Here is a 25,102-nt window from a genome sequence, read left to right on the forward strand (position 1 = left end):
TTAAGAAAAAACTTAAAGCAGATTCTTTGTTACAAATAATCCATAGTAAAATGTGATTTTCATGTTCATGTAGATACACTCATATGATTGGAATACACCCTCTTATCCTAGAATATTTGGGAAACTAAGTTTAATTCTTAAGGTAACTTATAACTCAGGAATTACTTTTTAATAATAGTTGTGTGGTTTCAGCTGTAGTTCTGTTAATGTTATAAGCCAGTGCTTATTTCTATATGCTCTTGGTTAAGATGACAGTTGTAACTCTTTCATGGTTTGTAATTACCTTTATTGAAATTTTACAAAATGAACTTCATCATTTGTGAACTTTAAGATCAGATGTGCAAACATGCTTTATGGCAGCAGCAGTGGTTGACTGTGGCTGTTCAATAGCTATGAATTGTCCTCAGAAGTAAGTGTCTTTTAAACTGTAGAAAATATTAATGAAGGTGGAAACAAATTACCTTTTCCACCCATGTCAGTGCTCCTTTATTGGTACAGTTGTTCAGCTGTTCTGGTAACCTGACTGTTCTGGTACCTCTTGTTCTAAGCTTTTTCTGGGTACCGTTATTTAATTAGGGATTGGGAATTTCCTTCCCAAAATACATACACTTAGCTGCTAAGACCTTGAAGACCTTACCGAGTGGCTGTGGGTAAAATATAACAAATCCAAACTAACAATTAAGTTTCTTACTGGTGTTTACTTAGAAATATTAATAGTGAGACACTCCCCAGTTGTCATAGCAGTGTCTGCTCTCACTGTGGTGTCACCTGTATTTTCTGTCATTTTATAGAAACTGTTCCTATGAGGCTTGGTCTCTACGTCCTCCTGAAGTGGTGTAAGGTCTTGATTGACATTCAGATTTAATGACTGATGGTCAGATTTACATAGGCTGAGCCTTGAAGCCTTCTGCAGGGGAGAAAGGCTGCTTGCTTTCTTCTTCTCGTGCTTTTGTCTGTTAGCAGGTTTTACAAAAAATATGGTGTGTTCCCGTTTTTTTTCCTTGGAAACTCATTTCACAGTCCTCTTGGCCAGGAGATGAGTTTCCATTTCTAAGGGATATGCGTTTCCTAATATTGAGGTAGATGCTTAAGTTGAAGTATGTAACAGTGATGAAAGGTGTAAAGAATTCAATGGTAGAAGCAATCATTAGGAAATACCAGTTGTAGAAGAACTCTGCATGACATTCTCCTTCTGGAAGGATGCTCAGTAAACCACAGCAGCAGTAGTATAGAGTAAAATCTCAAGATCATCTAAGTTTTCATACTCTAATTTCCTGGTGTAACACACAACGTTTGTATAATGAATTGGAATTCCATCTTCCTATCTTTACAGTGACTAATCCCAGGGTCTTTTGACACAGTATTTTGGAGTATGAAGTCTTTAGGCTTGAAATCTTCTTGAATTCATGCTCATTGTCCCAGTCTATGGAATTTGGTCTCCAGGGCTTGTGCTGTTTTGGTTAGGATGGCAGTACAGCTGAGGAATTCTCAGTTTGTCTGAATTGGGTCCGATTTTTGCAATCCTTTTCAAGACTGCTCCCGAGATCATTAGCAGCTTCTGTAGGAAGTTTGAAACTTAGAACTCATTCACATGTTCTCATATTGCTCTACAACAATGGACAGATGCTGTACTCTTTGCTTTGGGAGGGATTTTTATATGGAAGATTTATTGGAAGCATTTCAAAGAGGCTGAACTCTATCATTTATTATAAACAGTTTGTTTCTGAAACCATCCAATCTCTATATTTATACTGTGTGCGTAGTCATGAGTGTGGCTTACAAAAGTAAAATTCATGGCTAATACAGAACTTAGAAAATAAAGGAACGTTGTGTCGACTATTTGAGAATTAATCTGTTCATTTCTCCCTGTTGAAAAAATAGGTGGTGAAATGTTAAGCTACATATATAAACAGTTTAAGTGCTGTTGTTTCTTTTAACTATTTACTGAGAAGTTATTGTTGCCTCAGTGTGATTTACAATGAACAAGGAAGCTAAATTTGTTTTAACAAAATACAGGGGATACGGTGCTGAATAGCCACAAACTGCTTGTAGAAGAATGAGACCTAGTGGCAGAGAAAACGTGTTGTGGAATGGCTTCAGTACCTGTTGCAGAGCTCTGCCTGTACTGCAGGCTGTCAGTTGGCGTGTTGCTGTGTTCTGAAGGAATGCTCTGTTGCAGCCAGGTAGTGATTTTTTCTTTTTAAGCTCTTGTAAGGTGTAACTGCAGAAATAAGACAACTCTGCTATTCTAGCTTCAACAGCAGCACATACAGCCTGTGCCAGTTTCTAAAGCAGCATAAAATGTGAGAAGCAGCTGGCCTTTCTGCCAAAGCCAATTGTTCCTACACCTGCTTCCAGAGCAGAGTGGGTGTACTGAGATTGCTCCCATCTCCTGTGGTGTCTGAGGAACACGAGGATCACCCAACCAAGACCCTCCTGCAGCTGCTCAGTGCTGGGCATCTCTCTGCTAACCCCGGGCGTTTGCTGTTTGTGTCCTGGAGTGCAGCCCTTACCGCCTTAGTGACAGAGATGAACCTGTCGAAGCTGATAAGGACGATGTTGAAGAGGAGGCGGTGCACACCAGGTAATCCACCACCAGCCACAGCTTGCACAAGCCCCGGCCGAGCCTCCACTCTCCCGTCAGCACGTAGGGGATGTAGAGCGGGATGCAGAAGCTGCCTGTGGACACAGCTGGAGGTGAGGTATGAGTGGCAAAGTATTTGTATAAATCTGCCGCTTGAAATGAGTTTCAGGAGCAATCGCAGCAGTTTTGTGAAGAGAGGACTGTGGGTGCGGCATCAGGTAAGGCAGTAGCACAGCTCTGTACCAGCTGGTCCGTGCTGGGCCTGAGGTGCCACCTCCCGAGCGGCCCGTTCTGCTGCCCGGGGTGGGCTCGTGCCTTCATGTGTTGGAGCTGCAAACCACCTGCGAGCCCCACACACTATTGTGTGTGTGATGCCCGGCAGCAAAATGTTCACACATGTTTCTGTAGCATCATCTCTCTAAAGCAAATCAGTGAAGCTACCACAGTGAAGCAACAGGAAACTCCTAGCTTGTTACCTCAGCAATTATTCCCTTATCTGAGGACTCTTTCACTGGGTAGAGTTTTCAGTTTCCCATTAACTTGAGTCAGGGCAGCAGCAAGCCTGTAAGTAACTACTGCTGTCTGATTGTGTGGTGCTATGAAAAAGATAAAGAGGCAGCTAAGAGACACAACAAAGAGAAGTATCTCCATCACCAGGAAAACATGGGACAGACAATTCCTTCTTGAATAATCACTCTTAAATGGACATTTTTAGGTGTTTTCTGCTGTATTATATTGGATTTTCTTTAAGAACATCAGTTCCTGGGAGAAGAGCTTCCCTTCAAGATGTGTGTTGTAGTGGTGTGGGTAGATAGAGGCATCGTGTGGGCAAAAAGCTCAAAACACACACAGGTGAGAGGGAGAGCTGCAGCTCATTCTCATTGTCAGAGCAGGCTGTGCTGGACGGAAAGTGCTGTGATAACAAGGCCTGGCACCATGAAGTGAAAGAGAATGAAGAGCTCTGTATGAAATGTTTCTATGTAAGGCTGAGTTGTAGACTTCTGAAAACAAGTTTTGATCCTGATCTTAAATAGTCTCTTGCTGAGAATCGAATAATTAGAATTGTTAAAGAGGAATGAGACTAGCACAAGATGATAATGAAAAATGGTGTATCAATACCGATGTGTTCTGAAATGTAAAATGTTTGACCCATAGTTCCTTTAGTGATGATAGTTTCAATTTCCAGAAGATTTCTCTCAGCCCTTTTCGAGTAATGGAGCTGCCTGATTCATGTAGTTTCCTATGACTAGTGTATGTGGGTGACCGTAGCTACAGAAATGACAGAAAAACAGAATGTTTTTCCACTATCACAGGCAGATGACTCTTTCAGAACAGGCCAAATTCATCGTCCAAATGGATCTTGGGGAAGCCACGTTGTGAGGGGGTGGTCTCCAGCTGGCTACGTATCCCCTTGGTTCAAAGACAACCTCCTTAGTTAAGCTCTTCTTTGAAGTACAACTGGGGGTTGTCTTCTGTTATAGTTTTATTACGTTTTACTTCTCCTGGATACATTCAAGAGTTTGTTATGCTATTGCTTATGTGCCTTATTACCAATTGAGTGATGCAACATAAATGGCATTTGTATCCTTTCCCTCCTAGCTATTTGTTGTATGGATATTTCACTTAGGTACTTCCATTCATGTCGCATCAAGGGGTACTGGCACAGCTTTGTCTCTTGGCAGTAAGCATGTTGCAGAAGATTTAATGTTTGTTTACTTAGTTATTTGTGTTTAGTGAGAGCTGGACAGACATCCAAAAGATTTCACAGTATGCTGGTGGACATTACAAAAATCAGAGGGGGACTGTGGCTTTTCTCTACTCTTAACTGATTCTCTTTCCTATACATACTGTAAAACAATGCCAGCAGAGCAATAGCTCTCACATCCTTCTTCTGTTCATATGGAGTTAAACTCCATAGGCAAGGCAGCTCCCGCCTGCTGTGTATTCAGATACATTCATCATTGCACACAGTGGTAAAGCATGCTGTTCCCATTAGTGTCAGTGGGAGTTAAATAAGCAATTACAGAACATTAAGAGGATATGATAGCCTTTAATCATCCTTTATTAAAAAAAAAAAAAGTGCAATCTTAAACTGAACAAACTCTTATTTCTTCTTAAAGAAGTAATTGATACTCCTCATGCTTAAAGTTTGTCCTCGATTCTGTGCTAGCAAACATCCCTGTCCTGTCTAAAGCTCACTAGTACTAAAGCCATTGCTTTTGCGTGTTACAGTTAAAAGTTGACCAAATCTAAGTGTGCCTTTTGAGCAGCTCTCCAAACCATAACATCTGTGCTGGGCACAGCTGCTTGAAAACGATTTGTGAAATGTGAATGTCATTAAATGTTTTGTTCTGTTGAATGCTGAATTTATTTCTTCAGGAGAGCTTCATGTCTCTGCTGGAGTCCCTGCAAAAGTAGGGAATTGTTTTCTGTGTTGGAATGTTGTGTCTCAAGAGAAACAGTTTGGCTTTTCAAGTAAAGGAAGTTTTCATTTCAAAACGGCTCTAAGTGCTGCACAGGAAAATAGAAGAAAAAGTTGAATAAAATCATGAATCGTCCCTCAAGCAGGGAACTAAGAGAATGTAAGACAAGAAGTTTTCTGCTGGGGAGAAAAAGCTTTTGAATTTGCTGCAAATCAAATCCTTTTATAATCTTTTTTCTGTTATGCATGTTTTGAAATAATCCCATTGTTTTCTATCTCTGTTTCATACACAATTATTTCTTCTGACTCTACTGGTAATCCCCACCTGCACTATCAGCAAACATGAGTAATTACCTCTCTTAAGAAAAGCCACGTGTACTGGTGATCTTGCAAAGTTAATGGCTTCCAAATTGTTAAGACTACTGAAATAGATTTGAAGGCATTTGAAATAGTTCAGACTATTTTTCAAGTTGGGAATTTTTACCCTTATAGATTGGCTTGCAGCAATGGATGACTTCTGTGTGTTTGTCCTGTGTTGATGGCTAGCAGGACAGCTTGCTGGGGACACCATCCTTCCTGACTGTCTTATTTTGAAGACAATCTCTTGTTCTTGTGTGAAAATGCCCAGCTGTACTAACATAGAGACTGATCCTTATCAGCACCCAGTGCACTGCTTTGCTACAAAAATGGTGTATCTTAAAAAGGCCAATCTATTAAAGAGCATACAAACAATATCACAAAAAATAGCATTCTTGCCAATGTTATCTAGATGAGTAGATTGCAGTCATTGAGAATGACTGTGCCATTTATTCTGCTGTTTCGGAAAGCTACCACAGAAGATGCTCAATCTGCTGCACTGAGCAGAAAACTTGTATTCTGTAGGAAATGCCTTTCCTGACAGGGCTTAAATACACCTTTAAAACTGCAAAATATTTGAAGAGTTCCATTACAGGAAGAGTTGACTTCATCATTTGAGTCTGTATGTAGTTATACGTTGCATTGTAATTACACATTGTATTTAGTGAGGTTGTTGTAATAGCACACAAATTGCTATGGAGTTTGAGAGCACAGAAAATGAAGTTAACTACAGAAAAGCATCTAGAAAAATCTGTGTTACTGTTCATACTTAATTCTGCATTACCACGTCCAAAGCAAAGTGGCTGCTGCTGTTCTGACTCTCAGCTGAAGCAGTGTTCTTCACATAGCTCCAGCCTTTCAAGCTACCATCTGCTAAGGCACAATTGTAAACCAACTGACAAGTGTTTGTGAGAAATCACCTCATGCTAATTAATCTCTTTTCCAACTCGCTTCAGTAGCTAATTTTTAAGACCCCAGCCATCGTTACTATACTTTGATCGTCAAGATAGCAACACAGCTGTACTACAGATAGAAAAGAACTTAAAGCTCTTGAAATACAACAAAATCATGGGAGAATAATTTCTAAACAGCCATGTTCAAAGTCTGAACTGAAATGAAGAGTTGATCACAACAACATAATATCCCATCACCAACAGCTGCATTCCTTTGCATCTGCATTTTGCATTTTATTTTGCTTTGTTTGCAGTGAATGAGGAGGTGCAATGATTGCACAAAATAAACGCTGCAAGCAATTTGCATTCTTTTCAAGCTGCCCTCTTCCCGCTATGATTGTGCCCAATGATTTGTTGTGTTCTGCATCTGCAGCAATTGTGATGCAATGTCAGGCATGTTTGTGGTTAAGGGAAAGTCAATACGCAGCAGACAATGCAGCATAAATCTTGAATCTCCTCAGGTGGATTGTGAGAAGAGGTGCCATAAACACAACAATCCGTATCTGTAATGCTGTTATTGTAGTTATAAGAAATAAGGTGTTTGTTGGACCAATTTGAGGTCCACGAGGCACATTTCTGAAGAAGCCAGTGTTGAGGGTATCCTGAAAACTGCTTAAATTAGAGTAGAAAAAGCACTTCAGAAAGCATCCTCTGCTAATGGAGTCAAGCAGTAATGGAAGCAAATGATTTCAAGATCTGATTTTTCTGACTTTCAGAGGTATGTTGGTTACAGTGATATGGCTCCATCTTTGATAGATACAGACATTTGGATGAAGAGAGAGCTCATATGTGAAGCTCCAAAGTAGTTCTTTAAAAAAGCCCATCAATTGGATTTGACTTGATGTGGGGATGAAACAATGAAGCTATAAAGGTTTGCACAAGTTCAATTGTTTTTCTGGTTAGATTCGATTTCTTTAGGCTTGCAATGATGAAATACCTGTCAAAGAACATACTTTATTGCTAATAACCCAAATAATTAACAGCAGCCTGCAGTTACACGGCACGATATCAGAGTGGTTTACAAATGAGTTAATCATTCACATGCAGTAAAAAAATACTGTCTACATTTTATGATGGACAAATGGGAGCCTAAGGAGATTAAATTATTGCCATGGTAACAGAAGGAATTTGTGTCAAGAGCAGAGATGGATGCAGGCTTCTCACTGCAAAGAATGGTACCTGAGGCAGATATTTTTCACTTTTGTGCCTTTTTTATTGTTTCTTTCCTATCAGTGTGAATGTGCTGGCTCGTCTCAACCACTTACTCCACACATCCCTGATAGACACTTTCAGAATGACTGGCCTTATAGCAACTCACTTTTTGTTTTCTATTTCATGTAATAATACAGTTTGATCTCTCAATACTTCTTGTATTTTAAGTTTGAAGGCTGACATTTGGTTAATGATGAGCAGGTTAACGATGATGTTTGAGGTCTAAGGCGGCCCTCTTGTGGTTGTTCGTGTTTTAAAGCAATTGTGGCTTAAAAAACAACCCATCCGCCTCGTGCTGTGTCCAAGCGCTACGGTTCCTCAGCCCCGGTTCCTCCCAATGGGCCCAGAACCTGGGACCGCCCCACAGCGCAACGGCCCGACCGCCCGGCAGCCAATGGAGGCGGGCAATGCCCGTGACGTGCGGGGCGGCACCGCGGCCAGTTTGAATTTGTGCGGGAGGCAGAGAGGAGTATGGCCGGTATGGACTGTATGGGCGATATGGCCAATATGGGCAGTATGGCCAATATGGGCGATATGGCCGGTGTGACCGGGCGGGGGCTGCTGTGCGGGAGCGCCGCTGTGCCGCGGAATTGCGCCGAGGAGCCGAAGCCAGGTAGGGCCCGCACCCACTGCGAACCGCGGAGCTGCGGCTACTGCAGCTACAGAACGTGGCTGTGCGGGAAGGAATTGGGATTTGAGGTGCTGTGTGGCGCTGGCACGGCATTCCGGGCACCTCTGGTTGTGCTTCTCGAGTAGTATTCGATGGTTAAAGTCGCTTCATAATTACGACTTTATGAATTGCAGCGTTTTTGTGGCACGCTGTGAGATGTGTTATGGAAAGCAGGAGTGTGATGGATTTCGGGCCGGACAGGAGTTGTTTGGGAATAGAAGAGCAGTGATTGTATGGATGTGACGACCTGTGGGCTGTGCTTTGTTCCCACTCCTCCCACAGCTCCCACCCAGGAGGATGAGGACACCTGCAGCGATTATGGGAGCCGGGACAAGCCGGGCAGTGCCCTGAGCAGGGCGGTACCAGATGGGAACGTGCTTTTCCCTGATACTTTTTGCACCGATCATCTTTTGTTTTATGAGCGATTTAAAGCTTACCAGGATTACATTTTGGGTAAGTGGTTTTAGCAGGGAAAGAATACGTGGCTGTGTTTCTTAAGGCTTTTGCTCTAAGTGGAGTCGGTTGCATCTGAAGCACTCTTAATAGCAAGGACTGGAACGTACATGGTGTATGTAAGTCATCACTGCTGGGCTGTCACGCTGTCACCTCATCTGATCAGGCTGATGGGCCCAGGAGGTAACAGCTTTAACGTGGGTAAATAAGATGTGAATATCTGAATGGAAGAAGTGCTAATGCTGGGCTCTGTGCTTGGTTTTACCTGGTGTTATTAGAACCTTCCTGTATGTAATGAGACTCCTTGAGATATGGCACAGACCCAGCAGCGCTGCCACTGAAACCTTTGATTCTTTTCATTTTCTGCTGATGGCTTCTCATTCCTTTCTTGCATAAATGTAGTGCCTTCCATTTTATTCTAGCTGACTGCAAAGCTTCTGAGGTGAAAGAATTCACAGCTGAGTACCTGGAGAAGGTCCTAGAGCGGTCGGGATGGCAGGCTGTTTGGCGCACTGACGTGTTTGAGGTCCTCGTTGAGGTAAATGGGATGTGGTTGTTCAGGCTCAATTTGCCTCCCACCAACACTGTTTGCCTCTATAACGGGCAGATCACTTATCTATGAGGTTTATGAACTGCTAGAAATTAATATGTTTTTTCTATGTAATTTCCATTGAGGAGTAAAGCAATAGGAATTTCTTTCAAAAGAGTACTTAACACTATTTTTGTACACTGGTTGTGCTTTTTTTGCCTAAAAGCATGAGGTTGGAACCTGTGGTCTGATATTTGCATGAGGGACTGTTATGGCAGTGAGGCACTGCTGCTCAGAATAAGCTCTTCAGGGCTACAGCACATCACAACTCCAATAAATTAAGCACTAGGTAGGCTTTCTATTTTTTTGCTTTATCACATAATTTAACCCTGGAATTTAGCTGTCTACTACTTAAAGTTTACTTCTGCTTTTAAACTACAGCATTTCAGTGGGACAGTTGAATTTCGTTTTCTTTGAGATACAATTGTGAATAAACTGGTGTTGGTATCTTGAGAATAAGCTGCACCTAGTTCCACAAAGGTTTTCTGGACTTTGAATTCTTAGCAGAGCATATAGAGCATGATTGCTATTTGTAGGATAAGTTTATTGGTGCTAAACCAAAATGTTTGTACAGCATTTATGTCATCTGTGTGCTAGAGCAGAGAATAATCAATTACCTTTTCTTGAGCTTTTCAAGAGCTGGGTAAATGATATTAAACCCCAGAGTGGCAATATAGAGCCTGTGTAACGCCCCTGTGTGAAGACTGTAGCAAAAACACACCCAAGTTTCAGAGATCCTCTCAAGTGTCTGAATGTTTCCTGGGAGAACTGTGCTTGAAAGGAAGCAACATTCTCACAGGGATCCTTGAAATGAGGAGGAGGAGTCCAAGTCAGCATGGGTGTGCTGTGAGGTTAAGCCTGGTGGGCACAGAAGGAATAAGTGCATTGTCCAGAGCTGGCTACTGAGGTACAGTCTTTACAAATACCAGGCTGTGGTCACTTCTAAGTTCTTCTTATCATTAACATTTTTCTGTCTAATTGACTTTGATAGTAACTATAGCTCTTGTTGTTGTTGGAGGATTTGAGCCTAGTTTTGAATGTCAAAGAGATGACTCCAAATTTTTGTTTTTTTAGGAGTTTATTTCTAGGATGATCATTTTGACCAGATTGCCTTTGTTGTAATATGTACCGTGTGTCAGCTGGCACTTAGCGAGGTCTGCTGGGTTGTGCACATCATGCTCGCCTTCCTCAGCTGTATCTATGATTCTGTGTGCAGAAATTCTAAGGGCTGTTCATTCTAACAGGTTGTTGATGTGGAGTTCTCAGCTCTGAAGGCAGTTGTGCAGCTCTGTGAGCCTTTCCTATTCGAGTCACAGGTTAGCACCTTTACACTGGAATGCATGCAGGAACTCTTGGAGCTGAAGGAGCGTCGGATATCACTGCAGGAGCTGTGGGTTGTGTATGATGAGTCGGGGGAGTTTGATCAGACGGCGCTAGCTGTGGAGCATGTCAGGTAGGAAACTGCTTTGGGGCTAATTCTTGTCTTGAGCAATTGCACTCTGGTTGTATCTAATGTGTGCTGTCCTGAATTCTTGTGGCCATGTGGCAGCCCCGCGTGCCTGGCTTCCCATAGTCAGTATCGTGACTGGTACCACAAAGGCTGTGGGGAGTCTGATCACAGAGAAAATGTGTTTGTCTTTGGTAACTGGAGGCAGTCACACGGAAATGAGGTTTATTTATCTGAGAAGAGACTCATTCTGCTGACCATTGCTCAGTAGCAGAGACCTAAGTGTGTATCATAAAGGTGGCAAAATTCTTGTGGAGAGAAAAGCTTAGTGGAAGGATGCCTAACCAAGACCAAATAATCAAAAGGCCTCAGAATCTTGTGCAAGTCTTCTTTTAAATTCAGCTCATACTCACTCAGTCTCCTGATGTAAGTCAGAGGGACTCAGGCTGTTATGGATTTTGAACCAAGAAATACAAATTAAAACTCTTCATACAAGAAGACAACTGTGTGCCTACTAAATGTCTTACAGGAGGTGACGTGGAATTGGAGAGAATGTTTTCATTAGCATTCTGAAGTTGATTACATTTGTATTTCTAGTGTCCATGCTCGGTTAAATGTGGCGTCCTTTGTGTTTAAAAGCTTACTTTGCTTCGAAAGGTTCTTCTACAAGTGCATCTGGAGGTCCTGGGATGAGGAGGAGGAGGATGATTTTGATTACTTTGTGCGATGTGTTGAGCCTCGACTGAGACTGTAAGTGCAACACTTTTTGTGTTATTGGCCAGAACCACAGGAAAGGGTGATGTGGGAATAGTGGCGTGCATCGATCTCAAAGGGATGTTTTCACTAGTGGATTAAAGCAAGCCTGTTCTAATAGCAGCTGCTGTCTGGTGTTCTATTTTCTCATAGAAGATGGTACAACTGAAGTTGCCGTTTGATTTCTGAACCCTTGCTTTTTCCTGTAATCCCCAACCTCCCATCAGATGGCGCTCCAAATCCAGCTATTGCTTCCTTAGACTTGCGGGAGGAACTAATGTAACCCTATCTAAAGCTGGCATGGAATGCTCCCATATCTTTGGATGTAGAATAAGAACCAGAATGGAACAGAATGTAAACAAAAACTTGTAAATCATTCATCCTGAAGGAGGGTTACGTGCATTTCTGTTCTCTGTAGGATTAGTTAGCATTAGGTTTCCTGAAGGTATATTTGATTTCTGGCTGTAGGGAAATTGAACAGTGGACGAGGACACAGTCTTGTTTCATGCTTGAGGGGGTTAAATAACCCAAGTGGACTTTTATAGCGTAACTAAGCATGTGTATGTCATTCAGATGCAGGTCTGCTATGATGCTTTGAAACTATACTGGCAAATATTTTCAGCTAACCCTGATGTGCTCTTCAGGATATAACACTGTGTATAGCATGAGCTTTATAAAGGAAATCAGTATCATTACCTATACTGTAAGGGTGGTTGTGGGTCTCTGTTTCTAACAGGACACAGTGAGCTTTGAGGACTCTGAGAAATCCTATCACATCAGAGATTATACAAATTAGAGGGAAGTGTTCTGTGTGGAAATTATAATTTGTAAATGTTTGTGAAGTGTTTGTACTTGTGTGCTTGCAACATGTGACTATTCTGTTGTTGGGGTTTTGGATCTTGATGAAGTCTTTGCATGGAATTAACCACAATGCAATGGTATGCCAAGAGAGAATGTTTTCAGCTGTGAATGGCCTTAGTGTTGGTTTATTTAGGATCCAAAATGGGTAAACAACATCTTCAAGTAGAGAAGTAAATGTTATCTTTTTTCCCCACACTGTGCTTAACGCGAAGCCTCTCCTCCAAGCTATGTTGATGTGAGTGCCATCCTGTGTTGTGATTTAAATGCTCATGTGTTGACTCAGAAACAGCATGGAAACATGTGATGCTTTAAACTTTACGGATCTCTGGTGTGCACTCTTTCAATCAGAACAGATAAATTCATGTGTGGTGTTAGGATATTATACTGTTTTTTCTGAGGCAAGAAATATGAACTGTTTAACTAAAGCTTGGGGAAAAAAATAAAAATGAGTTTTACACAGCTCTAAAACAAAGTGTGCATTTCAGGGCCAAGCTGCGTTTAACTTTTAGTTTTCATCAAATATTTTCTACATTGCTATAAATCCTTTTTTCATTTAATCATGCTGCATTGACATTCTACTGCTTCTGACTGCATTGCCAAAATCTTGTGAGGCTTTTTCTTTATATCCTTTTTATTGTAACTGCATACTTATTTACTGCTCTGATTATAGGTTTTTTTCCCTGCTCTTTTCTGCATTAAATGCACCACTTGAAAATATTAAAATCTTTTGAACCTTGAAGATTTGCCCTTATTCCATTCAGCCTCTTCGACAGAGTTATTTATGCTGTGTTAAGTTGGTTCTCTACAAAAATGAGAGCATTAAATCTTATTTTATGTTATTAATTGTTGTCCAGCATTTCTTTTTCTTTTTTTAGTGACCGCAGTAAGTTCTAAGTGCAGTTGCCTGGCACTTTCTAGCTGGCAGATATATTAATCTTAATGCAACTTCAGGCTGGCATTTTCTGCCCTGTAACTTTATTTGTAGAAGATACTTCTGGAATGCACAAGATTTCCTATGCAGTGCTTTCACATCTCAAGCAGATACTGGCTTATTCATTCTGGGATTTTGTCCAGGTTGTTTATATTGCTGCTGATAGAGACTTCACATTATAAGGTTATTCTTTTAGTTTAGATGCAATTCAGGCTTTCCAATAAATGCTTGAAAAGCAGGTTAACTTTGATTTCTAATTGACTTAGAAGTTGTTTGGTTTTTTTTTGTTTTCTTTTTTTTCCCTGTTAATTGTACCTTCTGTTTTGGAATATGTTTCTTATAATTGTTACCTATCTGCCATGAGAGATTATTTAGAGAAGAAAGTAAAGTATTTGTATGTGTATGAGGGTTTTGGTTTCACAGAATCATAGACTGCAAAGAATTGTAACTTCAGTACTGATACAGAATGTCTCAGATTCTCTGTGGGTTTGTATCTGATCTTTCAAAATTGGAAATGGGAAATACGCTTCTCTCTTGCTCTGAATTGCAGGCATTATGACATCCTCGAGCACCGTGTGCCTTCTGGTCTTGTTGCTGATTACCACAACTACTTGTCTGAATGTGAAGAGCTCTACAGGAAGTTTTTAAACGTGAGGAATAACATATCAAGCAGTGATTCAGACTCCGAAATGGAAAATGTCTCCATGGTGGAAGGACTAAAGTTATATGAGAAAATAGAACACTTGAAACAAAAACTAAAACTAATTGAGAATCCTCTGCTGAGGTACTTAGCGGGTTTAATGGAAGGAGGAGCCTGATGGGGAAACCACATGTAGAGTGTTCTTTACTGAAGGCTTTATTCCTTGCTCTAGGTATGTGTTTGGTTACCAAAAGTACAGTGGTCTCCAAGCTAAAGGGCAGAGACCAACGGGTAACAAGATCATTCATGTTGTGTCCTCAACCGTGATGGCAAGTTTCTTGCAGTCTTTGATAAGGGACAAACTTTGCCCCGAGTCTTGTGGTGAAGAACTAGAAATACAGGTAAAGTACTAGCAATTTTCTGTTTATCCATGCTTTTTTTCCTTACTTGAGAAACAATGTGAAAGAATCATGTGCGTGAAATATGATACATTTGCACAGTACTATTTTTTGAGTCCAAAAACAGCACTGTAATTTAATTGAATGATAAGGTTTCAAGCAGTAAATGTGATTTTGTTGTTGTGGTTCTGTGTAGGAAACTTACTTATTTAGAGTAATTAGTTGTAGTGACTTCAGCTAGGACTTAGGACTTCTGTGTTTAGAACAGTCTGTAGTCCTTGGGCCCAGATGAAATTGCTTGCTGTATTCTGATCAAGTTCATGAATTGCAGGTGGGCAAAGCAGACCCAAACAGAGCATTCCCTATCAACTCCTGGGGCTATAAATCAGATTTTCTCACTTGGCAATTGAAAAATTCTCTTACAGTGCTTACTGCAGAATTTTCTAGGAAGCAATAAATTCATAGTTTTTCTGTACTATTTGTTATCCTTCCATGCAGGATAGCTCAGTATTATTTGTGAAGGATATAAGGATATCAGCCTGCACTCTTCAGGCACTGAGGTCTTTTTAATTTTATGGAAAAGAACCATGTGGGCCCAGTATTTGCCACTGTGATGTCTGAACTCTGTTCTGCAGTGACTTGCTACAGAAATAGAGTTCTATTGATGTTTGGACCAACTCAGATCTAATGGCTGAATTCTTTGCTTTTTTTTATTTTTTATTTTAACTTCTCTTTCCCTTCTGTCATGTGTTTCTTCATATAATTCACGGTAAGTCACTTGAAGCTAAAATGACATGTTGGCCTGGAACCCAGGCTATACTGAGTTCTGCTTGCTGGTGCACTTGCTCTTCGATCTGCCAATCTGCCCCAGATTCCTCATGGAATGGGCATAACACAAAGGAATGCTTTACGGCTGTTTTTGTCTAGAGTGCTATGATTCTGGAATTCAAAGTAGAAACGGCCTGTTATTGGTGCCATTATAAAGGATTTCTTTTAGGCAAAGGCAGCAACATTTAATTAAAGAGCAAGTTTAAGGGCATAAATATGTCTATTTTGTAACATTTTTTCCAGGAGTTGATTATATTGTTTTTCTTACAGTTCCACAGTGATCCACTGGCAGCTGTCAATGCTTGTTATGAAGGAGACACAGTCATCATCTGTCCTGGTCATTATGTTGTAGACGGCGTGTTCTGCATTGCTGATTCTATTGAAATGGAAGGTAGAAAGCTTGCTCATGGTTTTAAACTAGCTATGCCTAAAGACTATTTTTTATTCTGTGGAGCTTGACTTGGGTATTTTTTTTTTTACTTTGGAGTGTTCCTACTTCTGTTTGTAGAGCTGTCTGTTTCAGGATGGACTACAGCGTTTCACTAACAACAGTTATTTCTGCAAATAAAGCTTAAAGTTTTGCTGATGAATAGTGAATTTGCACTGGCTGTGTACTGAACAGGGCTTGTTGTCAGGTGAATTGTTCCCTCTCTATTCCTTATCCTTTCAGCAGCTTCCTTACTGCTAGAGCTGCTGCTTCATAGGTGATGCAGGCTAAAAGCTTGGTTAGGAGGTCTCGGGTTGTCTGGACAAGTTTTTTCTAAAACTCCTGCCTTAGATAATAAATAGCCTCATACTTTTGGGGTGTACAGCTGAACAGGATATGCCATGTAGAGTCCCAGGGTGCACATTTTTTAAATACTGAAGTAAACTGCCCCTTGCTACCTCCTTTCTAGGTGTCCTAGAAAAAGATAACTAGATCCTGTAGCGTGCTGAAGTATCACTCGCTAAAGTGCCTTCAGTTGCTGTCTGCATGACTTTCTCTCAGCTCTTGTTCAAAGGCTTTTTTTCAACCTTTCTACTTGCACATTAGAGTATTTATTTATGTACTTGGTTAAAAGCTGGCATCCTGTATGAGCACTTCTTATCTAAGCTTGTGTGTGCCTTCAGAAAATGTTAGGACTCATGCTGTTTTAATAGATGTTGCATTATTGCTTTCCTTATCATGATTCTTGCCAGTGACAAGCAATAAAGGCTTTACATGCTCATAAATTTCCCTGTAAGTGTTTGAAATCTGACAGGCGTGGATGGCTTTAGTAAATCAGTGGTGGCATATGCTTTTGAAAGTTCCTTTTTAATCTGGAAGTCCATATAACACAGGAACACGTAGTTTTGACCCAGGTTTCATTTAAACAGGAAAACTGAGAGAAACTTAGGACTATAGCATGAATTCCTTTTGCTTCCTTTTACTGTGGTAGTGACTGCTTCCTCATAGCCCTGCTTGCTCTACTGCACTCATCTATTTTGAAAGCTAGCTGCAGGTTCTCATGTGGCCTTTGTTACTGTACCTCCCTCCATTGTGTTGCGGCTTAAGGGAGTGAGAACTTCAATCTCAGCAGTGTGATCTCTGTTACGTGTTTGTTCAACTGGCAAAAATAATTTGGGATTTATTGTCATTTAAAGAGGGTAACTTGGTATTTTGGGTTATTTAAGTCATTGGACTGTAGTGCTTAAATTGTGGCCTGGCTCTTGAATAGAAAACTATTCAAGATATTAAACCTCAAGTTCTAAATCCTTCTTATTTAATGTGAATGTTCGCTGGTGTACGTGATTGTTACCAGTTACTCATCAAACTTTCACCCCTGCTTTAAGGCTATGGCCTGCCAGATGACATTGTGATAGAAAAGCAAGGAAAAGGAGACAACTTTGTTGACTGTACAGGAGCCAATATAAAGATCTCCAATTTGAAGTTGGTGCAACATGATGCTGTGGAGGGGATTTTAAGTAAGTATAAAAGCCCTTTAACATTCTTATGAATCTTCAGTGACTTTTTTTATAAATCTTCTGTGATTTTAAAAAATAGATAAATTAAAAATCCATTACACAGAGTTTACTGGTTTTAACTTTGAAGTTGTTGTAGCACTCAGGCTTAATTTTTGGGTAAGGTAATCGCGGATGAGATAACTTGAGTTCTCTGCTGCTGGGTTTTGCAGCAGTAGGTCAGGTTTCACTGTGTCAGGATGCCTGGAAAAGGAAATAATTTCTCATGCTACAAAGAAGTCCCAACACTGAGCAGCTCTTTGCTGAGGGTTGATGTGGACTTCAGAAATAACACAGATATTTGTCTTCTGGCAGCACACTCAAACTGAGGCTCAGATAATCCCAGGTTGTATCTGATGAGTTTGTTGGCTTTGGCCTTCTCTCTTTGGAGGTGGTACTAAATAATACTTGAATAATACTAACTGGCAGGCATTTGTTGTAGAACTCGTTAATGTTTTGTTAACACCTGTATACATGTATCTGGTAACTTCTTACTACAAAAGACTCTTAAGAATGTTTAAAAAAAAAAAAAAAAAGAATGATTGCTGACAGTTTAAAAACAAAAATAAAAAACAAATAATAACCAAACAACCAAAAAAAACCTCTAAGGCAAATCTTTTGATTAGTGCTCATTTGTGGCATTCCTGCTTAACCTGGCAAAATACCATGAGCTCAAACTCCGCCTGAGCACATCAGTAAAACTTGCTTAAGATGTGATTAAAATGGTCATTTTAACATTCCATGAGAAATGTTATGAATCTGTCTACCTGTAGGTTTGCTTTTGCATGTATGATTCATTTAACAGTGTTTGTTGTGTGTGTATGTAGATGTTCATCAAGGGAAAACAACTTTAGAGAATTGTGTGTTACAGTGTGAAACTACAGGCATAACTGTACGAACTTCAGCTGAACTATTAATGAAGAACTCAGATCTGTATGGTGCCAAGGTAGGAACAAATTTTTAACTGGCAATTTCCTTAATTTAAATAAAGAGTTGCACTAGGAAATAATACTCTCAGTAAAGGGGTGGTTTCTTTCCCTCTTGTGAGAACCTTTACAGGTTATCTTGAACAGCTGGGTGTTACATTAAGAGATTGTTCCCAGGGATCTTATGGTCTTCAGTAGTATCCAGTGAAGCATCTCCTGCGCGGGTTATTACAGTGATTATTACATTGTTGAACTGATTCATGTCCTGCTGTACCTTTAAGGAGATTTTCTGTGTTTGTTTGTTTGTTTTTTTTTCTTCTGCCTATATATAACTTTCTCATTGATCCTTGTTTGGCAAATCAGGTGCCCTTTTTAGGTGCCTTATGCTTTTCTTCTTACAAATAAATACAGAATTGAACTCTGATTAGAACACTCTGGGAGGATGATACGGCTTTGAGTGTTGAGGTGGATGACTGAAGAGCAAGAAAGCAATGAAAGGATGTGTAGTTATTCTTTGCTAGTAATTATATAAACTAGCAGCGATAGCATTACTTGTGGGACCTCTATGTTTGTTATTGCTGTTCAGGTTAACAGAGCTGTGAGGCTGGAGTGGTGCAGATAAGTGAATGAGCACCAAGATCAACTATGGAGTTGTCAAGCCAAATTGTAAGCATTCCTGAACTATTTGTGAACTGAAGTGAGTTTTATCTTGTAGGGTGCTGGTGTGGAAATATATCCAGGTAGTACGTGCACCTTGTTGGACAACGGCATACACCACTGCAAGGAGGGAATACTTATAAAGGTCAGTTCAAGGCAGAATGCACTTTTTTCTTTAACTTAATAACAAACAAACTTATAGCTGTCAGTATTGGTGCAAATAACTTGTGCTTAGTTTGGCTTGTAGCCTTGCTTCCTTATAGTGGAACTCCTGTGTATTACATCTTATGATTGCAGCACTTCTTGTATACCTTGAGTTGACACACTGAAGGAATGTTTTTTTTTCTTATCTGCCAGAGAAGAGAAGTTCTTTTGCAATGTTACTTTTCATACACTCAACACATTCTAGCTAATGCAGAGTGCTAATTCTGTCTAAAAGTGAAATGATTTGCATCCCATTAGAGGGACATAACAATCTGGATTTCTGTTTCCTTCCTATAGAACTTCTTAGATGAACATTATGACATCCCCAAAATAAGCATGGCCAATAATATGATCCATAATAATGAAGGGTATGGTGTGGTCCTGGTAAAACCAACTGTTGCTTCTGATGTAAAGGATGCTTCAGCAGAAAGAACAACAGGTATTTTCCTCTGACTTCATAGAAATAAATTAAATAAACAACCAAAAAACCCCCTTAAATCTTGCGTATATACAAGTTGTTTTGAATTCCATAATTAGGAAGTGAGTCTTTCAAAACCTTTCTCAGCATCTGTTTTGATTTAGCCAGAGTAGATCTCCCTAACTACCAGAACAATGGAATTTCCTGAATTAGACTTACTGCAGATGAATACTGTGACTATCTGTGCTCCATGCTGAGTGTACGCTTCGATTTTTATTTTTTTTTTAAGTCCTTAAGCATCTAATCTATGCTTCCTACTAAGCAGAGCCTGTATAACTACCTTGGTTGTACAGAAATGAGAGTGTTGATCAGCAGGAAAGCAGATGTGGCTTCTCTCATAGCTCTTGTGGTTCGTATTTCTCTGCTCTGTTTTTCCTTTCAGCGCTAGAGCTGAGACGTGCTGGTTAGCTCAGTCTCCCAGCACAGAAATTGTTTTCTGCAGTAAATAAAATGTGACAACTGTATTTCTCTTCATATGTCTTGAGAACTGCCACAGTCTCGAGTATGGTATGTAAACACAATCTAATATCACTGTTACTTGGTAGCTTGAAGTCCTCTTGAGAGGAAACCTTTTCTTTAATTATCACATGCTGTATTTGAAATGTATGGTTGTCATTAAAAAGCTACCCAAATGTGTGGGGTATGCAAATATTAAGACGGAAGAACACTTCATTCCGGGAGTCTTAACTGATTTGGTTGTTTTGCATGATTGGTGGTGATGTTCTCATTGTTCCCTGATCTAGGGAATGCACAGCCTACCCAGTCAAGTGATGAGAGAGCACATGTAGAGGGCTTCAGACGGGAAGAACTACCTGAGTGTGTAGCTGATGAATTGGAGCTTTATAACCATGCTGAGATTTCTGAAGGCAATCACGAAATTGTAAGTGAACTTGGTGCTGCTTCTGCAAAGAAGAGTCAGATGCACAGGAAAAGGCTGAGTGAACTGGGAATCACAGAAGCTGATGACAATTTAATGTCACAGGAGATGTTTGTCTCTATTGTGGGCAATCAGTTCAAATGGAATGGCAAAGGAAGTTTTGGTACTTTTCTCTTCTGACAGTCCTGATTCCTAGTGGCACTGAAAGAAGATTTGCACAAGTTGTTCTTCTCAGTGCTGCTTTCTGAGAGGGTAACTTCGATCAACTTTCACTTATGTTACTAAAATATTTATTAATTTTATATATATACATATATACACACATACAGCATGTGAAAACTTTACTTGGTTTGTACAAGCATGGGCAACCCTGGTAGAAAACAGAACTCTGCTGATCTATGGACTTGCTCTTTGCTAGCTGTTGTTTTCTTTTTTTTTTTCTTTCTGGTATATTTATTTAACTCCTTTAGTTCTTTTTTAACATACAAAAAAGTTTCTACAAAGAAAAGGTTCACCATGGAAGAATGGACAACAGCTGCTCAGCAATTAGTGGTACACCTTCCTCCATAGCTTTTTTTAAAGTGCTGTTAGCCTCTACATCCTTCCTATAAGAGAGTGATACACTCAGTTTGGTGTGTTACACAGAAGCTGGTGAAGTGCTCAGTTGAATGAAACATAGTAGGTTGGCTGCCATGCTTTATGCTTAAAGGATTTTTGAGAGAAATTAGCATTTGGAAGGTTATCATCATTCAGTCTTCTTTGGAAATTACAAACTGGCACACCACAGCAGTTACCACAGCCGGTGCAGCTTTGACATAAGGAGAATGGTGGCTCACTAAAACTCTGAATAAGGAGAAATCAAACCAGATGTTTGGATGTATTGGTGTTGTTCTACTATACCTTTCAGCACATTATTCTAAAATTCTTAAAACTCCAGTGCCTCGTGTCACAGCAGATCTCTTGGAAATAAAAGGAAAACTAAGAAGGAATAAAACAAGAACTTTGCACTGAAATCTCGTCAGCACTTGGCTATGGAACATTCAGTTTAAAAAAAAGAAGGCATTTCAGTGGATCACCATTCATTACAAATTAGCTGGAGATGAATCTTGGCTGGATTGCCTGCCCCAGAACTCTGCCTTCTTAGTGCTTCTCATGTTTTTTAAATATAAATCCAAATACCTTGTTCAAGCTTATACTGCCTTCCAGAGTTGTTTTCCCATATGCCAGTTCAACATGTAAAAAAAGTACTAACTTGTAAGTGATTCAAGATGGTGCTGTAAAGCACAGTATGGTGTTGAGAAGAAGGAAGGTGCTGGGAAAAGAATTTCAGAGTAACTTCCGCAAGTAACTTAGCAAGTATGTACCTTCCCTGGCACCATGATGTGTTGCTGAAGGTCGAGGTGGGTTGTCTACTCCAGGTTTTTCACTTCTGAAATTGCAGTGGGGAACAAAATTCTCTTGAGTCTATGACTTGTTTTAGTGTGAGCAACTGATAGAAAGGAAAAGAAAAAGTGTAACTTGAAAGCATTTTTTTCCTTTTTTTTTTTTTGTTTTTGAAGGCATGAACCACAGCATTAGTTGCAGCTTTACAACCCCCCTGCTGTTTTTGTTCTGCTCAGTGCTCTTGACTTCAGGACTATGCTTCTGAGTTTTATTGAGCCCAAATGCCATTAGAACATCTTATCATGCACAAGACAATAAATACTTGTGGTTTAGTGGCTATAAGAAAATACTTGACTCAAGTGAAAACCCACTACTTGGATTGCTACCCAGTAGTGGTCTTATGGGTTTTATCATGTCGTGTGCTATGTTTGAACCTTTGATGTTATACTTTTAATTCCTGAGTGTAATCCTAATTAAAGATGGAGAACTAAAAACTGATTATGTGGTTTTGTAGTGAGCTGCCTTTGTGATACTTAGGTAGCATTTCTTTCTCTTGTGATTAGTTTTAAAGCTGGCTTCTGTTGACAGCTTTTGAGTTCACTTTTTATATTCAGCTTTAAATTTATGAACACAGAAATTAAAATATTCTTCTTTCAATATCACCAATTTTTGGGTTGGTCTGTTCCTGTGCCGTATATCAATGGTGATGCTGCTGTGTGGGTTCTTGGCAGGTGAGGAAGCAACAGGTGAAAAATGTGACTTTATACAGGAATTCTGTTATAAAATTGTGGTTTAATTCTTGATGACGTTAATGCTTTGAATGACCAAACTTCCAATTGAGCCGTCCTGTTTTTGTGGAGTTTGGTATAACACTTTTGTTTATTTCATCACACTCATCTTCAGTCCACGTTGTTGTTTCAGAAGTACTCCCACAAGCTGTAATTCTAACCAGTAGTTTCATCTGTCTTTGGCTCATTACATGTTTATTTTCTCAAATATGTCCTTTATTCACTTCTTTTGTGCTTCTTTCAAGGCTGCACTGTCGCTTTCTTGCCAGCTTTCAGACGTAGATGAAATAGTGAATTGAATACATCACAGAAGCAGTTATTGCAGACAGACGGATGCACTAAGTGGAATGGCCATAGGCTGCCACACGTTCAGTTGGTGTTGTGGAACAGAGAAGACGATTTCACAGATACGTGCTTCTTTTCTTGTTTGTTTGTTTTTGTTTTTGTTTTTTTCCCCAGGAAGGAAAAGAAAACACCAAAACCTCTTTTGGAGGATGATGTTGATTCTTGTATTTCACTGCACTTTTGCTCTGTCTGTCCTCTGAACTGCCTGACTGCCACAGATGGTATTTCTCGTGTTTTACAATAAGAAAATAAAATCAGTTGAGCATGCCCTGTGATATTTCCTGTCTGGTTTTCCTATGACCCTGTTTAGTGCTGTTGTGCTTTTCTGCTCCCCTTGGTCCTTGGGCAATGGCCAGTTTTGTGCTCTGCTCTCCCCTATTCCGTATACAGCTCTGGCGGGCTGGAATTGATGATGCTGTCTCTCTAAAGTTCCCCTCTGAAGCACAATTCTGTTCTTCTCCAAGGCATTATAATACAGTGCAAATGGCAAAAAGAATTTTATTATTCTTTCGTGAGCTGAAATCAACTTGAACTGCTCTGTTCTCTCAGAACCAGAAGATATCTGCAGACCTCATAGCGCTCATGAGTAAAACTACAGCTCAGGCCATGTGGGTCAGAAAACAAAATTGAATTTACTGTATCTGCTTGTAATAAGCTGAATAGTTTTTAAGTGTACCCATGTGAAAATGTTGAGGGAAATTTAATCCCTAAGTTACTTGTGACTCTTGGCTTTTTTTTTTCCTCCATCAATTTTTTAGTTTTCTAAGAGCAATATAAATATGTCAAGGTAGAGTTGTATATTAATTGTATATAAAATAAAAAACAGGGTAAGGATCTAAGCTGACATTCACCACCAGGAACAGAAGTGTATGTGTGCGTGTGAGGGAATAAGCAGTAAGTACTGAAAAAGAGTTTGTGATACATCTTCTATTTTCCTACAGGCAGGGAGCTGTGGGAACGCATCCAAAGGTGATTTCTGCTGCTCTGCTGAGTAACTAACTATGTGAACTAACTGAACACAGCAGGTTATTTTGAGAGTAAGCTGTTATTTTGGGGTTTTCTGTTTGTTTTTGTTACTTTTTGGTATACTTCAGCCAGCAGACTAAATCCTTAATTCTTCATTTTGAATTATATGTTCACTAGGAACACTTCATGCCATGTCATAAGAAAGCATTTTATTTGTGTGTTATCTGTTCTGGTAAGTTCTGATAATCATCAACTCTTTTTCTAAAAGCAACTGTAAAGAAAGGTGCAATAAAATGTATCTAGATTCCAGTGGATTTAGTGACAGCTGGTTCTACAAGGCAAGCATTGTGTTGTGCTGACAATATATCAATACACTGATAACAGGCACCAAAAGCAAAGCAGAAATGCAGAAAAAGAGGAAAAGCAGCCTAGGAGAGTGTGCCATCCTTTCCTTGGCTCTGGGTGTTGATATTTGGCTCTGGGGATGGGCAGAACTGAGAAGTGTTTTGTTTATTGAAGTGCATTCTTTTTAGACTTGTTTGAAATACAGGGATGAAACACAGAGCACTTTTGGTCTTAAAATGGAAGGGCAGGAGTTATTGGTTGCTTTGTTTTTCATTTCTTGCTGCTTTTCTTTTGATCTTTAAAGTACTTTGTGCTACTTGATCAAGGAGAAACTTGCTGCACAACATGACTGCATCAAGTACATACTGTTTCAATGCATCTTAGGCTCTGTTTCTGTTCTAGGGTGATTTTATGGACAACCATGTTTTTCTTTTTGCTGTTGTATCCTGTAGCACCACGCTGCTTTTCAGTTGTGCAGCTCTGCTTTGTCTTGCTCTGAAACAAGCCTCTAACTGGCTTGTGGTGGGTGGTAGGTTCTTGATCATTTTAATTGAAGTAATGAAATTCAGGGAGAGCAGCTGAAATAACCAGACTGAAGTTGTTATATCTGGGTATCTGTTTATAGGCACCATTCCATTATAATAATTCTTATACTGGCTTTTCAACCATGTACACCAGGCTTACTTTTGCTGTTTGCTGAATAGTGAAGTGATAAAGCACATTCAGATAAATGTCTTTTCCACTGTTTAAATTGCAGTTTCTTCACAGTCAATAAAGAACTTGCTAAAAAATGTGCACATGAACATGAATTTTTGTTTTTACCATTAGATATATGAAGTTCTTTTGCTCCTAATGGCAAACCCATTTCAGCATTTTAATGCATGGTAAATGCTACTGTTTGAGCGTGTTACTTTCCTGTTTTCAAGCTCGAGCATCTTATGCGTTTCTCTTCCTTTGCTAAGTGTAATTTGAACAAACCAATAATTATTTTGTTAGTGCTACGTGGTTTTCCTGTATTGCTATTATAGTGGGAAATCTTGTCTTAAACGACTTTG

General features: G+C 39.8%; 2 protein-coding genes across 3 annotated transcripts; one reads left to right on the forward strand and one right to left on the reverse strand.

The window, feature by feature from the left end:
- Positions 1-66: 66 nt before the first annotated feature.
- On the reverse strand, positions 67-2,749 carry LOC107319231 (histamine H3 receptor-like; the record flags this gene model as incomplete). The annotated part of the gene is given in 4 exon segments (XM_032447142.1): positions 67-997; positions 999-1,240; positions 2,420-2,566; positions 2,569-2,749. Coding segments are annotated over 4 exon segments (870 nt in total), but the record flags the coding sequence as incomplete, so codon positions are not given.
- Positions 2,750-7,934: 5,185 nt separating this feature from the next.
- SHCBP1 (SHC binding and spindle associated 1) lies at positions 7,935-24,011 on the forward strand. 2 transcript variants are annotated; one of them, XM_015873970.2, is made up of 14 exons: positions 7,935-8,141; positions 8,481-8,651; positions 9,074-9,189; positions 10,485-10,693; positions 11,345-11,437; positions 13,783-14,016; positions 14,105-14,273; positions 15,369-15,489; positions 16,911-17,042; positions 17,906-18,024; positions 18,720-18,806; positions 19,163-19,304; positions 20,087-20,223; positions 22,637-24,011. In XM_015873970.2, exons 1-14 carry the CDS (start codon positions 8,000-8,002, stop codon positions 22,688-22,690), a joined length of 1,926 nt encoding a protein of 641 aa, XP_015729456.1. In that variant the 5' UTR covers positions 7,935-7,999; the 3' UTR covers positions 22,691-24,011. The 2 variants fall into 2 exon arrangements, with proteins under 2 accessions (XP_015729456.1, XP_015729455.1); XM_015873969.2 differs by having other exon boundaries at positions 20,087-23,008.
- The last annotated feature ends 1,091 nt before the right edge of the window (positions 24,012-25,102 follow it).

The sequence above is a fragment of the Coturnix japonica genome, chromosome 11 (genome assembly GCF_001577835.2).
Source record: "Coturnix japonica isolate 7356 chromosome 11, Coturnix japonica 2.1, whole genome shotgun sequence".
Taxonomy (NCBI): domain Eukaryota; kingdom Metazoa; phylum Chordata; class Aves; order Galliformes; family Phasianidae; genus Coturnix; species Coturnix japonica.

What these genes read in the sequence shown, in the direction of transcription:
- SHCBP1 (XM_015873969.2), top strand. Translation starts at nt 8,000, where the DNA reads ATGGCCGGTATGGACTGTATGGGCGATATGGCCAATATGGGCAGTATG. An exon ending in CGCCGAGGAGCCGAAGCCAG is followed by an intron (nt 8,142 to 8,480) that starts GTAGGGCCCGCA and finishes CTCCTCCCACAG; the next exon opens with CTCCCACCCAGGAGGATGAG. An exon ending in GTTGAGCCTCGACTGAGACT is followed by an intron (nt 11,438 to 13,782) that starts GTAAGTGCAACA and finishes TCTGAATTGCAG; the next exon opens with GCATTATGACATCCTCGAGC.